Genomic DNA, 18,004 nt, shown 5'->3' with positions numbered 1-18,004 from the left:
ATATGGAGATGACTTGTGCTTCCAAAGGCCCTCTCCCTATGACTGACTGGTGAGCTGTGGACAATGAAGCAAGAAGGGCGGTGGCCAGCATGCAAGTAGCAGGAAACTCACTGTCAGCCAGACAGAACATGAATAATAATAATAATAATAATAATAATAATAATAATAATAAATTTTATTTATATCCCGCCCTCCCCAGCCGAAGCCGGGCTCAGGGCGGCTAACAACATTAAAACAGTATGACATTATAAAACATTATAAAAATGAATTAAAATCAAAATTGATGGCAACCATAAACTAAAGCTTTGTAAAGATTGCCAGAGGAGGGGGTCAGGCTGCGCCCTGACCAAATGCCAGGTGGAACAGCTCTGTCTTGCAGGCCCTGCGGAAAGATGTCAAGTCCCACAGGGCCCTTGTCTCTTGTGACAGAGCGTTCCACCAGGTTGGAGCCGCAGCCGAAAAAGCCCTGGCTCTAGTTGAGGCCAGCCTAACCTCTCTGAGGCCTGGGACCCTCAAGGTGTTTTTATTTGAAGATCGTAAGTTCCTCTGTGGGGCATACCAGGAGAGGCGGTCCCGTAGGTACGAGGGCCCTAGACCGTATAGGGCTTTGAAGGTTAAAACCAGCACCTTAAACCTGATCCTGTACTCCACCGGGAGCCAGTGCAGCTGGTATAGCACCAGATGAATGTGATCTCTAAGCGAAGACCCCGTAAGGAGTCTCGCTGCGGCATTCTGCACCCGCTGGAGTTTCTGGGTCAGTCTCAAGGGCAGCCCCACGTAGAGCGAGTTACAATAATCCAGTCTGGAGGTGACCGTCGCGTGGATCACAGTGGCTAGGTCAGGGCGAGAGAGGTAAGGAGCCAACTGCTTAGCTTGGCGGAGATGAAAAAATGCCGCCTTTGTTGTAGCTGCAATCTGCGCCTCCATGGAGAGGGAGGTATCGAAGATTACACCCAAACTCTTAACGGACGGTGCTGGCACTAATTGCACCCCCGCAAGAGATGGGAGTTGCCCCCTAAGTCCCATGTCGTCCCGTCCCAGCCAGAGGACCTCTGTCTTCGAAGGATTTAACTTCAGCCGGCTCCCACGTAACCATCCAGCCACAGCCTCCAAGCATCTGATCAGTGTGTCTGGGGCCGAGTCCGGGTGGCCGTCCATCAACAAATAGAGTTGGGTGTCATCAGCATACTGATGGCAGCCCAGCCCAAAACTCCGGACAAGCTGGGCGAGGGGGCGCATAAAGATGTTAAAAAGCATCGGGGAGAGTATTGCACCCTGAGGCACACCACACACCAAGGAGTGGCGGGATGACAATTCCCCCCCAAGCGCCACCCTCTGTCCCCGACCAGAGAGAAACGAGCGCAGCCATTGAAGGACTGTGCCCTGGATCCCCACGTCGGCAAGGCGGTGGTCCAGAAGTTCGTGATCGACCATGTCGAAGGCTGCTGACAGGTCTAGAAGAATCAGCAGCCCCGACCCGCCTCGATCCAGCTGCCTGCGGAGATCATCTGTTAGGGCGACCAGAGCCGTCTCGGTCCCATGACCAGCACGGAAGCCGGACTGGAATGGATCCAGAGCTGATGTTTCATCCAGAAACCTACCAAGCTGTTCAGCAACCGCTCTCTCAATCACCTTACCCAGGAATGGAAGATTCGAGACTGGGCGGTAATTGGATAGATCTAAGGGATCTAATGATGTTTTCTTTAAGAGCGGGCGCACCACTGCCTCCTTCAGTTCCCCTGGGAATGTCCCGGTGCCAAGGGACAGATTGATGATATCCCCCAGGGGGGCCCGCACCTCTTCTGGACACGCTCTAATCAGCCAGGACGGGCACGGGTCGAGAGGACAGGTGGTGGGCTTTCCAGCTCGGAGGAATCTGTCTACATCAGCTGGGGATATCCAGTCAAAGTGGTCCAATACTGAACCCGAGGACAGTCGAGGGGCCTCCAGTTCCTTTATTGTATCCAAATTGGCAGGGAGGTCATGGCGGAGCAACAAGACCTTCTCCGCAAAAAAGCTCGCAAATGCCTCACAGCTGTGTGTCAAATTGTTATTTAAATTTGGCTGTCCTTCGAGGGACGTTAACGACCGAATTATACTAAATAATTGCGCCGGGCGAGAGCTAGCGGATGCAATGGAGGCCGAGAAGTAGGACTTTTTAGCGGCCTTCACTGCCATCTCATAGGTTTTCATAAAAACCCTATAAGATGTTCTTGAGGCTCCGTCACGGGCACCCCGCCATACTCGCTCTAGCCGTCTGAGGTCCCACTTCATTTTCCGGAGCTCCTCGGTAAACCAGGGAGCCCGGTTTCTGCGGGGTCGCAGAGGGCGCTTAGGTGCGATCTCATTGATGGCTGCCAGGAGCTGGGTATTCCAGGCCTCAACAAGCTCAGTCAATGAGTCGCCAGGGGGAGAAAGGTCCCGCAAGGCTTGACGGAATCTATCAGGGTCCATCAGCCTCTGCGGGCGAGCCCAAATTGGCTCGCCACCCAAGCAGGGTGGGGGTGGAACGTCAATCCTGGCTTTCAGAGCATAGTGATCAGACCATGGCACCTTCATCGAAGGAAACATGATCACATCTATACCGACGCCAAAGATCAAATCCAGCGTGTGGCCTGCTTGATGTGTGGGGCCCGAAACAAACTGGGAGAGCCCTAGTGTCGCCATGGAAGACACCAGGTCCAGAGCCTGTGAGGAGGGAGTGGCATCAGCATGGATGTTGAAGTCCCCCAATACCAATAGGTTAGGGAACTCCAAGGCCCAGCCAGCCACTGCCTCCAGCAGGCCTGACAGGGTGGCTGCTGGTGCGCTAGGTGGCCGGTACACCAGCCAGACAGCCAAGCTCACCTCGGAGCCCCACACTAGGCCAACACATTCAATGCCGGGGATCGATGGCGATGGTAGAGCCCTGAAAGAACAATCTTCCCGGATTAATAACGCCACCCCTCCCCCCTGGCCCACAGTCCGCGACTGGTGAAGGACGGAGAAACCCGGGGGCGCCATCTCTCGTAAGGTAACAGTATCCCCTTCGCGCACCCAGGTCTCAGTCACACATGCCAGGTCAACCCCCTGCGAGGTGAAGAAATCTCGCAGGGTGGCGGTTTTGTTGCCTATAGACCTGGCATTGCACAACACCAGTGACGGAGGTGAGTAATCCTTGCTCACCCTACCCTCGTCTCTCGGGATGGGGCGCAGATTGGAAGGGGTACGAGCATATCCGTATCTCGATCCCCTTCGCCTATGACATCTGCCCCCACCGCCATACCTCCCTCGCCCCTCCACAGTAGGAATCCCAAGCCTCATACTTGCCTCCATTTACAGAATATAAAAGCAAACAAACAAAAACAATTACATAAAAACAAAACCAATCCACCCCACTCCCCAACCACCCCACCCCAACCCAAAATAAATCAAAACAAAATAAAAGTACATGGATAAAAACCACCGCTTATGGTGGTACAACAAAGCAAAAAAATAAAAACAGTTTAAAACATATAAAAACACTTCCAACAACCGCTGCAGCAGCACCAGTGTCCCCGAGGCTGCGGCGGTGGTGAGCGTGGGCCCCGCCCCCTGGCCTGGTGGAGAGTGGGCCTGCAGGGGGAAGAGCCCTCCCCACAAACGCACGGCAGAGTGGCAGCAGCGATGTTCCGAGGCCTCCGTGGAGCCTTATATGCTGAGGTGGAGTCTGGGGCCCGCCCCCAGGCCCAAGGTGGAGAATGGGCTTGCAGGGGGAGCGGTCCTCCCCAAGACTCACCGGCAAAGCGGCAGCAGCAGTGTCCCGGGCCTCCTTGGAGTCCTTCACGCTGAGGTGGAGTATGGGCCCGTCCCCAAGCCCAAGATGGAGAATGGGCTAGCAGGGGGAAGAGCCCTCCCCACAAACGCACGGCAGAGTGGCAGCAGCCATGTTATAAGACCATGTTATTAAGCTAATCTCTGCAAGTGAGGACCATGAAGAATGAACTATTTTCCACCTTCATTGCATCTCGCAGTAGTGCCTGGCAAGTTGTTTAGGGCCTGCCTGTCACAAACTAGCCCGCCTGGGGATGTGAAGGGAGATGTGAAGGCACACAAAAGCGTCTAAAATTCACTGTTATGGTTGCAACAATTGGAGGGCACTTTATGAAGGTGGCCCACAGACACAACTGATTCAGCATTGATGGATAAGTTTCAGTTACTGAGGCACAAAACTTAATTTCTCTTTTCAGCTTATTCAGGTAATGCAAAATAAGTGGATGAAGACCAACAAACTGAGGCTCAATCCATCCAAAATGGAGGTGTCATTAGTTGGTGCCTTATTTTGAACAGGGTTCCACACCCTCTGAATGAACACATTAACAGTTTGGGTACTCCTTGAGCTCTCTCTGCCAGGAATTACAGGAAGCTTTGACATTCGCAAAATATGAAAGACTTTGGAGTAAAAACTACCTGGCATTTGAGGGTTTTTGCATTCTTCAGAACATCCTGGTAATGCTGTGCATTTGCTTCTTTCACACCATGAAGTTTTGCTGTAGGGAGTAGCAGTGCTTCTACTGTTTTTGTAGGATCTCCCTGATCAATGGCTTCATTGATGTGTCCAATTGCTACAATCCCTACACAAGAACAAATGAAAAGTGTACAGAGTGTGCATAAAAAATTGCAACAACTAAGATCATACAAAAAGGATTTGGCTTTTAACATGATTTCCTGAAAACCCTTATGTTTCAGAACAACCTGTTGAATAAAGCAACTGGCAACTAGCTGAGCATGCTGAAGCAGCTTTTCCTATGCAACTTATTAGTAATATAGGAGTAGAGGTGGGTAGCCTACATTGAGGAAGGCCAGTTAGAGCCCCCTGCTTCTCCATACGTTCACAGAGCATTCTATTAACCATCTGACTTCTGCACCTTGGTAATGGCCTTGGTAACAGACAAGGCACACTGAGGCTGCACAGAGGCGGTGGATATCACAGTAGTTCATATAGCCACTGGTCAGCATAGATGTTCAAGGCCTTTGTAAAGGCATAGTATAGGCTGTTGTTGATTAAGAGAAAGAGACCCATTAAATCCCATTGGAAGTGCTCCTAGTCTGGTACGATTTCTTTTTGGGTATATGGAAGACATGCTTGCTCTCTAATCTCATGCAATCTGTCTGTTCCTTGAACTGCAGTTATCCAAAGAGGCTTGGGAGGAGGGCTGAAGATAGATGTTTCTGATTTCAGTGGTCAATGTGGGTTACTCCAAAAGCCTTAAACCAAAAAATCTCTAGTGGGCAACTCTTTGTTGATCAACCATGCTGAAAGTTAGGCATCTCTCAGCAACCCAGAATTGTTTTGAAATGGTGGAATGAATGAATGAATGAATGAATGAATGAATGTAATTCAAGAAAGAGATGATTTATAGATAACCACTACTAAACTGCACTGGATTAAATTTGTAGGCCAAACCTAGAGGGAACAACAAAACACTTACTGTCATTTTCTTCTTGAATTTGTGAATTAACCATATCAACTGCATTCTGAATATCATTCCAGCTTAAATATTCTTGTCCTTGAGATGACGCTTCTAATTTAATAGACATCAAGGTATCAGCATAACTGTAGAAAGAGAATTAGAATCTTATCACAATATGCAATTAAAATCTTATGCATTTAAGAGTTGTTCTGGCCTAATGCTATATACTGTATACACTTTACTATAGTTAAAAGAAGACTAGCTGAATGCATAGTTTTACACACCTATCAATGGGTGGAAGCAAACAGAACATGCACCTCTCCTCACAAATACATGCAGCAGTTTGCAATCAGCTAGCATTCCTGTAATTTCCTACCCAGTAAGCATTCAGTAATATGAAAGCAGCCCTGTCTGGAATGGAAGCTTTTACCGCTGCAAGTTCTCTTCTTCCAGGTTATTAAAGCCAACACACGGGTTGCTGAGATGAGTCTTTGCCGCCGCTACATCCTTGCTTTCCAAAGCCTGGTTTAGCAGCACCACCGCTGATAGCATTTCAACAGCAATAGAAAGTTCATCATGAGCCAAGTATTTCTGAAAAGAATATATTCTGATCAGCAAAGAAATAAAGCAGCTAGCAACCAGTTAAAAAGGAACTATAGTTTAATTCAGTTTTTTAAGATTTTTGAACGGTTAGAAAAGTCTACTCTTAAGTAACTGTTGAGGGAAGGATTATTAACTAGCACATGACCTCATTGCAACTCAGTCACATTAAGTCACGGGAGAATTTTACTGATCTACATCAATAAGACACTAAGGAAAACCAATGCTTTGTCAGCCATATTCCATGCACTACTGCTCTCTTTTTCTTCTTTGCTTTGCCATTCTCTCCTTTCATTCTTCCCCCTCTTCTACTTCCCTTTTCCTATTAAGATATTAAAGTACGCAATCAACTGATTCCGTCTTACCACAGCATTCTGTTGCTGAAGATTGAAGAGTTCAGTCTGATAGACATTAGCAGCAGATGGGTAAACATCACACAACTGAGCCTCGGGTTTCATTAGAGCAGCAATTGTCTTACTGGGGTCACAGTTACGAATTGCAGCGTTGATACTGTCAACTGCTATAAGTTCTAGGGGCAAGAGGAAAAACGACATCAGAAGTCCCCCCCACATCTGCTTTGTTTAATACTGTGTACCTTATATTCCTAGTGATACCACTGCCCAAGAAAGCCTGCTCAGACCTGTTTTGCAACTCAAGGGGAACTTCACTCCAGACCACGAGTAGAAATGTCAACTTACTGAGGAGAAAAAACCTGCAAAGAAAGTGTGCTCAGAATAGTGCAAATGTTTAATTTATGCTTGATATTTAATTTACATGCCTTGTTTGAATTACTTTTTTTTGGGGGGGGGGTGTTAATTTAAAAAAGATTACAGTGACTGGTAAAAGCACAGCACTTTGAGTGAATGGGCAGATATGATTATAAAGCAAGGGGAGATGTGCCCACACTGAACCGAGACATATTTCTTTCCACCTTTCTTTCAAATGAAAGAAAAGAAAATCTTATTATGATTTTGCCAGGTATTAAGGCCAGACTAGAAATCCCTGATACTACAAAACTGTTCAGATGCACCTATGTACACAAGCCTGTTGTTGAAAGAAAATGGAAAGCAATTTAGAGGTTGAGGTTCTACCTGTTTACAGGCTTTCCCATGCACACAAGGATGGGCTGGAACAGGGCACCTGCCCTTAAGTCTAATGGACAGCAGTAAGTCTAATACTGCAATGAAGTATATGACATATGCATAACTTTTCAGGGCCTTTTCAGTGGTGCGTTCCCAACTCTTGAATATCTTCCCAAGAAGGTACAATTGATGGCAACAGGACATGCTTTTCAGCACCAGGTTACAGCATTTTTATTTTCTCAGGCATTTTTCAAGGGTTGTGTAAAAGGTTTTGAATTATTTGGGGCAAGAATATCTGGGTTCGCTGTTATCTGAGCTGTTGTGTATGTATGCCTTGCCAAACCTGCAGCTGCACTGGCACAAAATGACTGGACTGGAACTCTGTAATGCCTGTTGTAAATACCTGAAGTGAATATACCCAAGAATGTATCTAAACTAGAATAATTGAACTTTACTACCTTGATAAAAGATTTAACAACTAAGCTCAAGAATTGGTCAAAACTAGCATTCTTAAAGTTGGGTAGAGTTTCTATAACAAGTATTACTGTGATATTACTGTGCCTTCTTTACTTATTCAGAGTTTTACTTATACAAAGCATACCCATCTCTTTCATGTTAATAATCTACTAAACTGTATTCATGCAAACAAGAGGCATTGGCTACCTCAAGAAAGAAGGGGGTATAGTGATAACTAACCTGAAGTGGTATAAAGACTCTGCTCACTTACACAATCTCTTTTTGATTTTACAAGGCTCAGACCAGGTCCAATAGTTAACATTGGTGGATGACAGAAGTCAAGACTTTATGAGTTTACTCCCTTATCAAAATGGACAACAAGACACTAGAAGACATCATCTGCCCAGCTAGATAATATGGAATTAACCCCTGTATTCAATTAACAGAATAATTTACTTTTGAATAAACACTTTATGAAGAATGCAAGTACTCCACATAGTGAAGCAATACACTTTTTAAAAATTGCCCAAGTTGGAAGAAACCCCAAACAGAGATCCCTATACATTTCCCAACTGAAATAAAAAATGCACTGTCCCATTTTCTGTGAATGCATAGCAAGCAAAGGACGATTAGTCTGTTGAATTAAAATGAAATGATACAGAGCGAAAAGAAGACTTAAGCCACAGAAAGCATGAGATGAAAATGAATTTCAAGCTTAATACTCCCAAAGATGAAGGAGAATTCTAAAACTTCAGGAATACAAGAGAAGCAACAGATAGAAATGAACCTGCAAATTTAGAACCCTCTTAACTTAAGAACCAATTGTGAATGTGTGAGGTTTTAAAATTCTTGTTCGTGCACACAAAATATGTGAGCCAGGCATAAGCAAATTCCATTCGAAAGACCAGACAGTGTACTTAATACATTGACTGAATAACTGTGACAAGAGTAAGAATGCCATCTTAGAAGAGAATATTAATGACTCAGTAATGATGACACCTCCAAAAAAGTGACAAAATAAAACTTGAAGAAACCATGATTCTAGTAATTGCCGTAGTTGTCCAGCCTTAAGGTTAACCATGTGATGAAGATACAAGAGAAAATTAAGAACAATTTACTCACTAAATTTACGAGAGTCTGCTTCCTCATTGGCAACACTAACTTCGTTCTGTATCTCACTTTTGTCGAACATAATTGGAACCCCCGCTATCTAACGTATTAGGGGGAAAAAGATTTTCATTATATATTTCTAAATCAAAAGAAAAATGAGTAATCTGTACAATGACTCATTCTGAACTGGTGTGTTAGTTTTCTATGGAATGGGAAGTTTTATCTCCTCCAAGTGCTTTCATTCAGCAAAATTTCACAAATATTTATTCGAAAAGTCAGCTCTGTGGGCTTCCACAGACTTTTTGTTTTTTTCAAATTAGGATTGAATATTTTTTTTCTGTTATAGCTGAAAAAGCACATGGTGCGTTGCCATTGTGTGTTTGTGTGAGTGTGTGTGCATTTGAAAGCTTCTCTCTGCTATTCATAAGAGAGCCACAGGTAATGTTGAAATCGTATAATAATAATAATAATAATAATAATAATTATTATTATTATTATTATTATTATTATTATTTATACCCCACCCATCTGGCTGGGTTTCCCCAGCCACTCTGGGCGGCTTCCAACAAAACACTAAAATACAATAACCTATTAAACATTAAAAGCTTCCCTAAACAGGGCTGCCTTTAGATGTCTTCTAAAAGTTTGGTAGTTATTTTTCTCTTTGACATCTGGTGGGAGGGCGTTCCACAGGGCAGGTGCCACTACCGAGAAGGCCCTCTGCCTGGTTCCCTGTAACTTGGCTTCTCACAGCGAGGGAACTGCCAGAAGGCCCTTGGAGCTGGACCTCAGTGTCCGGGCAGAACGATGGAGGTGGAGATGCTCCTTCAGGTATACTGGACCGAGGCCGTATTTTAAAATTAAAGAGGTTAAGGCAAACTTAGGTGTCACACTTAGGTGTTACATTCAGTTACCTGCATCCTCTGCTCTTTAGAGTCAATTAACTGTGCTAGATACCATGAGGAATTTTGCGGCAGAACTTCAAGCAGGCTCAGTGCAGAGTTCGTCAAGCCTGCCATCAGTGCCCCTTCATCTTGCCTGTCAATAGCCTTGTTCACTTGGGTTAAAGCCACGTGAACTGAAAGGAAAACAATGCTTACAGACAGCAGAATATTTTGAACGAGTGTCATTCTCAAAGCCCTCTCTCACACCATTTCCCAATGAAACACACATCAAAGTGTGCCGGACGCTTCAGAACTAAAACTTTCTTAATTCTAGGGACTCGGGGCTACAATGCAGCTCGTAAGAGGGGGTCAAAATTTACAGTATTTTGCAGCTAGCAGAAGAGAGAGAAAAGCAGATAAAAGTAGTTATGCATCAATCATCAAGTCTGCTGTTATTAAGAATGCAAAGGCCAAGGAAGAGTATCCTCACTCAAGTTTGTAATACAATAGCAAGCCGCGTTCCAGAGAATTGCATATTACTGCAGATGCACTAATATATGTAAGGTTTAAAAATGAAAGGAGCTGTGAAATAAAATTAAATATTCTGATATTTCCCACTGGAATAAAAGCCAAATACACAACTCTTAAAGTTTTGGGACTGAGGGAAGATTACTCACTGTTGACCTTATTGATGTTTCCCTGTATCTCAGCTTGTGTTAGCAACTCTTCATACACATCTCTTTCTTCCTCCAAAATTGAGCCATTCTGAAAGCAACAATACTGTTACTGAACATAGGACAATGCCCACTCCTGATTTCAGGGTGGGTGGTGTTTGTGTAAACACACAGAAATTTCACTATGGAAAGTAAATTTCATTGTGGGTTGGGGGACTTGTAAGGGCCATTACTGATACAAAATGAAACTGCAAAAGCAGCTAAATTAGAAATCCCTCTTTAAAATATAGCAATATCACCAACATGAGAAAAATGAGTATGCCTTTACTTTCTAACAATTTACAAGCTTTAGTATGCTTACCCACCAATTGTTTATAAACAGTAGTCACTCAGAATGCGAGTAGGAATTGTATGTGGGTTGAACAAAGACCTAAGGAGGAAGAATGCATCACCCCAAACTTGGCACAACTGTTTCTTTTTTAAATTCCAGGCTCTAGGTGCTTAAATAAACTGAAGGAGAGGGAGAAACATGAGTCACAGTCCAGCTCCCTTGCCAGAACCAGGAATTCTATTCCAAAGTCATCCATGTCTAATTACTTCCTAATGACCTGGATATGACCTCAAAAGGTCACTCAACCATTCCCCCTCTTGCATTCTCAATGTTTATTAACCTTCATTTGTGAGGAATTTCAATGGCATTATTGTCACAAGATGACATGAACTGAAGAGGAGCACTGCATGAACAAATGCTTTGCTAGTAACAAGCCAATTTGTCACTGCAAGGTTTTACAAGCCTGGAGTTTTAGTACTGTCATATAAATGCATGAGGGTATTTTAACTGTTCAGTAGTAACTCACATTGCACTGAAACAAGTATAATAAAACTCTGCATTCTAAGTGGCTTATATATTGGTTTTTAGAACCAGAACATTTTGACACATATTCTGAAATGATGTTCTGTCAATCACAGAGGGTCCAAATAAATATTGTATTTCCTAGATTATAATGAGCAGATGGAACATACACAACACAACTCATTATTACATGGCCATGAGTAACTTCAAGGTATCTGCCATTGTGTGCTATTTGGTTTGATTTATGGAGTACTGGTGCTTAATCATGCACCATGCTATTTTATGTAAATAAAACTAACTGAAATTGAATTCATATCCAGTTTTAAAAGAGTATTAGAATATTCCATTAGAGTACCTTCAGTCTTGCATTCTCTTCTTTTCTCTTTTTAGCTTCTGATAGTTCCTTCTGATACGCATGGGCAAGATTATCGTCCACATTAACTAACATAGCATTGGGATTTTTCAGTGTTTTGATAGTTTGATCTGCTACTCCTTTCTCAATAGCTTCATTAATTGCAATTACTGCAGCATGCACTGAAAAAAGTAAGAGTCCAGCATTTAAAAATAGGAAATGATTGCCAGAATTAAAATTAAATCTGAGTTTGCCTAATCTTCAGGAATTCCCAATGCTTTTAAGCCAAGGGCACATCTGGAAATCTAAGAAATTGACATAGCATCACAAAATATCCATTTCATCAGAGGAAAACTGGTGATACTAAGAAGACCCCTTGCAGGCAAAACACCTATAGGTACAACACCCACCCACCCCCAAAAGAGCTAGCAAACCAGATAGCTTCTGCCAAATAACCTCACTTAAAAATAAATAAATAAAGATTATTAGGGGCATGGAGTCATAGAGCACTGTAGCGTCCAAGGGAGTCACATCGGTGACCCCAGACAATTAGAATGAATCATCATTAAAAAAAAATTAAAAGCATTGTCATTATCACATTTTTTACACACCTACGTACAACTACAAATATACATGGTACAGCTTTCTACAAGAGAGCCACTGAGCAGAAAGTAAAGCACTGTAAAAACCAGTGCTCTTTTATTGGCAACATCCTTAATTTCAATTTAGCATACCTTCAACTAAGGCTAGGTACACATTAGTGGCTTAAAACACAGTGAAGTTGTGAACTTGCATTTGCATGTTGCTGCTCACACTAGAAAGAGTGCAGGGGGATCTTTTCACCCCTGCACATTACCTGTTTGGTTTCCCCATATCTGAAACCGCCTCCCCAACTCCCATTCATGAAGCTGTCATCTGCAAATGCACACACAAAGGCTGTCCCAATGTACACACCCCACTTTAAATGTGAAGTTTTCAAAACAGCTGGAAGCTGGTTTGAGGGAAAACAAATAAAACAGCAGTATTTCTCAAGATACTCCAGGACAGATATGGTTATGGCTAACGTCATCTGCACACAGCTTCAAACACCACACTGAATGATAACATGTACACATAGCTTAAGTCTACTTTGGATTCTGGCCAAAATACAATCCTACACTTATCTACTCAGGGGTATATCTAGTTATATATAGGACTGCTGTCTCAGTGTACAAGAATCTACTAAATAGTCAAAGCAAAGGCACAGTTCTCCAGATGTTGTTTTTCAGCTTCCATAAGGTCTAGGCAGCATAGGCAACTGGTCAGGGATGATGAGAGTTGTATCCCAGCAACATCTGTAGCCACAGTTAGCCACCTGACTGCAGCTGAAGATTATGTTAGTGGAAATACACACCAATCCAACACCAGAACAGATTCATACATGTCTGTTTAGTGCAGGGATGGGAACTTGTAGCCCTTCAGATGAAGTTGACCTACAACTGCCATGACCTTTGGTCACTGGGCCATGCTGGTTTGGGCTGATAGAAGGTAGGTCCAACATCTGGTGGGCTACTGGTTCCCCACCCCACACATAGAGACTAACATAGATTTTAAAAATAAAATATACGGACAACAAACTTATAAAATAAAAACGTAGTGCTAACTTATTTTAGAGGGCATAAAAGTTATTTTCAGCATTTTAAAAGCATTATGGAGTCAAGTTGGCTATTTGAAGTTGCAGCAGGCCAATCACCAATTCAGACGAGCTGTCCATAAATGCCTCGTGTTTACGAATATTGATTCCTAGAAGGGTTTTTAGCTGGCCCTTGGACTTGCAGAAGGGGCCATATGTATTTGCTATGTATCTAAACTCTTACATGGATAGTTTGTTTGTTTTTAATCACAAACTGACAGTCTGGGGCCCAGTGAACTGGATTATGCTCCTAACCATTCTCTCTCTCTCTCTCTCTCTCTCTCTCTTAACCCCTTACCTCCTGCAATTCTCTTGATCCAAATCAGAGAGCCTTAATTTGTTGGGGGGGGGCATTCACCACCCCATCTTGATTTGGATCAGGACAGAGGAGGTCAAGGTTATAAACCTTTTCATCCCCTGCTAACAACAGGAACAAACTAGACAACGCCTTCACTACATGAAAGATGTCTATGTACTCAATACTGTATTTTTTTCTTTAAAGTTCAATACAAGAGGAATTGATTTTAAAATACCTTACACCATAGATTTTTTTTAAAAAAGATTTCTTTACTAATTAGTTTCCAAATGATATCTGAAGTTAAAGCAACTTTAAAACATGTTACCATATCTGAGATTATATGTCAGCATGTTCTTACATAACACTTTGATTAGGGCTCACTTACACGCAGCTTCATCCACCGAAAGCTCACTGGCCAGGATGCCTCCAATTTTACTAAATGACGGCATCTGTATACCATATTTCTCCAATTCCTTCCGCATGTTATTGATTTCTTCCTCTAATTACGAAGGGAGAAAAATGGGAGAAGGCATCAACAAACCTAATTAGGCTTTCTTAGATGATAAAACATACACAATAATAATGCTTGGGGTAGGGTGGGGGCTGTGGCTTTTAACATCATTAAGCTTCCAATTCTGCTTGGCCTTTTCCTCCTGCCTGAGAAAAATCACAGGCTGGGAGAAAATAAATACAAGGATTTTGTTAACCAGCATTTTTTAATAAAGTAGAAGCACATTTTTCACATAGCTACTCTACACCCACTTCAGCATAAAAACATGGAGAATGCTGGGGGAGTAGAGCATGGGGTTTGAATACAATAAAATATTTTCAAAGACTAAAGTACCTGTAAAGTCTACTTTCCCCAGCAAATCTTGGATCTGTGGAGCAACTCCTAGTTTAAACAGGTACAGGCTGCAAAAGAAAAAGGGAAATTATGTGTTATATTACAAGACTTTTATTTATTTATTTAGGGTTGACACATGTCTGGAATTTCCTGGACATGTCCGGGATTCAAACGGCTAAATTAGCATCCGGGACAGAATTTTGAAAATAAATCGGCAAAATGTCCAGGTTTTTGACAACAGAACCAGAAAGTGTGTGTTTGAGTATCACAACTTTAAGGTTGATTTCCCCTGAAAAAAACTCAACAACAAAGCTCTGGATTTTTACTTCTTGAGATATGGCAACCCTAATTTATTTCATAAAGTTTATATACTGATTGGTTGTAAGAAAAGAACTCAAAGCGGTTCAATTTTATTATGAGCATTATTATTACTATTATTATTACTATTCTCCTTTGTAATAAATGTAACCTGTTTTCCTCTGAAAATAGTATTTTAAGTAACACTTTTGCCAACTTTGGGATTCCCATCCTCAAGCAAATACTGAATAAAACACTAGGTTAGTAATCAAAGAAACATATTTTGGTTTTCCACAAGCACTTAAATATATGTTTAAAATCAACTTAAATATATCTTTAAAATCTACTTACTTATCATTAAATACTCAAATGTTCTTAAGTATCTGAAAGGAAGTAAAAAAAAAAAATACACAAAGACAATCCTAGAACCCCTATTTTTGTTTCAGCGTTGTTTGATATGTCTGTATTAATACCATTCCAAAATGTGTATAATGAAACCATCTGGACAACAGCTGAACAAATTCACATCTTTATTCATGTCTTCCTGCCATGTGAAATTAACAACTGTTAAGGATTTGGGGAATTTATTAAGATTACACAAGGGACTAATCAAAGTTGTTATTAGAAGTCATAGTCAAAGCAGCTCGAACCTATTTAGACAGCATAATCAGTGGTCTGGGCACTTTTTAGATCTAAAAAGAATGGTGAGATCCCACTTGGGGAAGCTTAACATTTCAAACTTGGGCTAGCATGATTCAGCAAAGAAAAGGCAAGAATTAAAAGACTGTGAGCTAAAACAGTCTCACACACTGAGCTTGATTTAGACTTTAGGTGCTAGATGTCAGAAAGGCAACAGGGGAAATGCTAGAAGTTTGTAAAAGTTGACATTTTAACAAATGGCTTGAAAATATGTTATAATAATAAAGTTTTTTCCCAAGGGTGAGAGTTCCCAGAACTGATATCAGACCTAAAGAATTAGCAGCTAGTGGTATAGGCAAGTTTCCTAAGTTTCACTGCCTTCTTCTGACAACAAATCCCCATCTTACCCTACTTTGTTTAGATTTTTTAAAAAGCAGCATTAGGCCTTCAGTAACTATTTCCCTTTATTAGATGCTGTTCCAAGATTTCTGTAACAACTCCATTTAAACTTCCTAGGATTAAGAAGAAGCCTACAAACTGTTTTCAAGTTGGCACTAATGGAATGTTTCATTGACACAACTAGTCACTAATACACCAATGATACCTTGATATGACACTTACAATTTCCCTGGAGTGGCATATTCCCCACTGCCCAGAGATCATTTGTGAGAATACTATTTACCACTAGATGGCAATAGAATTTTGTTTTTAAGTTTACAAGGAACATGTTCATCTTAATATTACTACAAATACTTTGAGGTTATAATGACTACACCAAGAAACTTTATTTAACATGCTCCTTTCCTCAGTGTATAATATGAGGCGTTATTAACATGGATTGCTGTATTTGATGTTGTGCTAACAAACATTTTAAAACAACTGTACCTGAGCTGAGAATTTTAAGAACACACCCAAAATGGGTATGGGCAAAATCAAACTGCTTAAAAAACAAATATTAACTGTGAAGCCATAGAAATAAGAATTAAATTAAATCTAATTGCAAGCCAAGAACATGGAACAAAGAACTATTAGAAGGCATTTGGATTTTAAGGGAAAATATATTTCAGTGTACAGTGCACAGGGTATACATGTGAAAGGAAGACTAAAATATCGTATTTACTTGAGTCTAATGTGCCATCGAATGTAATGCACATCCATTTTTTTGCAGCATAATTTGGCAAAAAAGGTGCATATTAGATTCTAGTAAATACGGTATGCTTTCAGCAAACAACTCAATTCTGATTATGAAAGGTGTTCTACATTATATATGACGAAGAAGAAGAAGTACTTAAAATCCACAGACAAACAAGCTATCAACAGAAGCCAGAAAAGTTAAATATGACATCTTCTTCTAAAGATTTTCATTGACCAGCAAGAGGCAGATTTAGAGAAGTGCAACCAGTTTGCCTGGACTGGTTACTGAGCTGAGAGGGAGCCACAGGGGCCACTGCAACAACGCCAAACAACGGAAGGTGAGAGGTGGAGGGACAAATCTTGGCGTCGCACAAAATGCCGCTGAAATTTTAAAGCCCCAAATCAGACTCTGAGACCAGAGCATTATGGCAGTCAAGATAGGAGCTTCCTGTTAAGTTCCACATTATATGACATTATAATTAAATAGTAGCATCAGATGTTCAAATCTGAATGCAAGTTGCTCTCTTATTCACTGTGGGACAGTAGCATAATGCTACAGGAATTCACATATGAAGCGATGAGCTACTGTTCTAACCCTGCGGAAAGCCATCTAATTAGACTTTAATTTGATTTTGACCTGTCTTTAGGAGGTAATCTAATTATTGTTTGATTTTATACTAATGTTTACATATCTGATGTTAGCCGCCCTGAGCCCGACTTCAGCCGGGGAAGGCGGGATATAAACAAAAGATTATTATTATTATTATTATTATTATTAGCAATAATACAATGGGGAATATCCAGTGCTGCGTGTCTGTGAGTGGGATGGACTTCTCACAAGTGGAATGGGCCTGCAGTTCACCATATACCCTCCCCATCTGCTCCAGAGGTTGGGGGAGGGGAATGCAGACAACTGCAGTGAGAAGTCCTGTTGTACAAGTGGAAGTCTGCTTGAATAGCATTAAGATATTGCCCAGTATTTCTGCTGTTGGCAAGGAAACCAGATCTGGAAGAAACTGGGGCCTTGCATATTCATCTCCTTGTAAGTGTAACAGCAACTGATGCCTCACATGTGCAACAAGCAACAACAGACAACACTGAAGACTTTTCACATGATTTCAAAATGCAATCATCTTCCTGAGGAGAAAGTCCATTCATTCAACTGGCATTCAGCTACCTACACAACTGCATAAACTGCACGTTAAATAAACTGAACCTAAGCACATGTACCTGGGACTGGGTGCCTTTGATATTTAAACTTCTTTCTTTCAAGTATTAGGGTAGTATCATAAAGCTAAATCACATTTTCTGCTGCACTTGATGGCTCAGATTGCATCCTAAACAAGGCACAGCTAATTAGGCGAGGTAAAAACCCGAAAGGCCATAATACTGCACAACAAAGTTAATATATATATATATATATATATATATATATATATATATATATATATATATATATAATATGGGATATGCACTGCTGAATGTGAAAGGCTCTGTGCAGATGTTTATTATGGCAGTCAAACCATTGATTAAGCCATCTTCAGTACTCCAGCAGATATAAACATCTGAAAGCTTTGCTCTGTTCAGTATTCAGCAGAACATCTGAACAATTGTGACATCATTGGAATGGAACTCAGCAAACCATTCCTTCATAAGCTACTTAACATTAAGAGTCCC

At 41.7% G+C, this 18,004-nt stretch overlaps 1 protein-coding gene across 3 annotated transcripts in view; it reads right to left on the bottom strand.

The window, feature by feature from the left end:
- The window catches only part of IQGAP2 (IQ motif containing GTPase activating protein 2), a 132,820-nt gene that overhangs the window by 45,341 nt on the left and 69,475 nt on the right, over positions 1-18,004 (bottom strand). The window contains exons 1-11 of one of the 3 annotated variants that reach the window (XM_079995287.1): positions 17,558-17,737; positions 14,258-14,325; positions 13,799-13,912; positions 11,447-11,625; positions 10,242-10,329; positions 9,595-9,758; positions 8,693-8,780; positions 6,398-6,561; positions 5,863-6,023; positions 5,451-5,575; positions 4,429-4,592 (exon numbers count right to left, since the gene is read on the bottom strand). In XM_079995287.1, coding sequence (XP_079851413.1) covers positions 4,429-4,592; positions 5,451-5,575; positions 5,863-6,023; positions 6,398-6,561; positions 8,693-8,780; positions 9,595-9,758; positions 10,242-10,329; positions 11,447-11,625; positions 13,799-13,895 — 1,230 coding nt within the window. In that variant the 5' untranslated portion in view covers positions 13,896-13,912; positions 14,258-14,325; positions 17,558-17,737. Of the gene's footprint in view, positions 1-4,428; positions 4,593-5,450; positions 5,576-5,862; positions 6,024-6,397; positions 6,562-8,692; positions 8,781-9,594; positions 9,759-10,241; positions 10,330-11,446; positions 11,626-13,798; positions 13,913-14,257; positions 14,326-17,557; positions 17,738-18,004 lie in introns of those variants that run through there. The other 2 variants (XM_079995285.1, XM_079995286.1) reach the window with 2 other exon arrangements.

This window comes from Podarcis cretensis (assembly GCF_951804945.1).
Source record: "Podarcis cretensis genome assembly, chromosome: 11".
Taxonomy (NCBI): domain Eukaryota; kingdom Metazoa; phylum Chordata; class Lepidosauria; order Squamata; family Lacertidae; genus Podarcis; species Podarcis cretensis.
The sequence above is the reverse complement of the archived record's forward strand: the minus strand, read 5'-3'. Positions and strand labels throughout refer to the sequence as shown.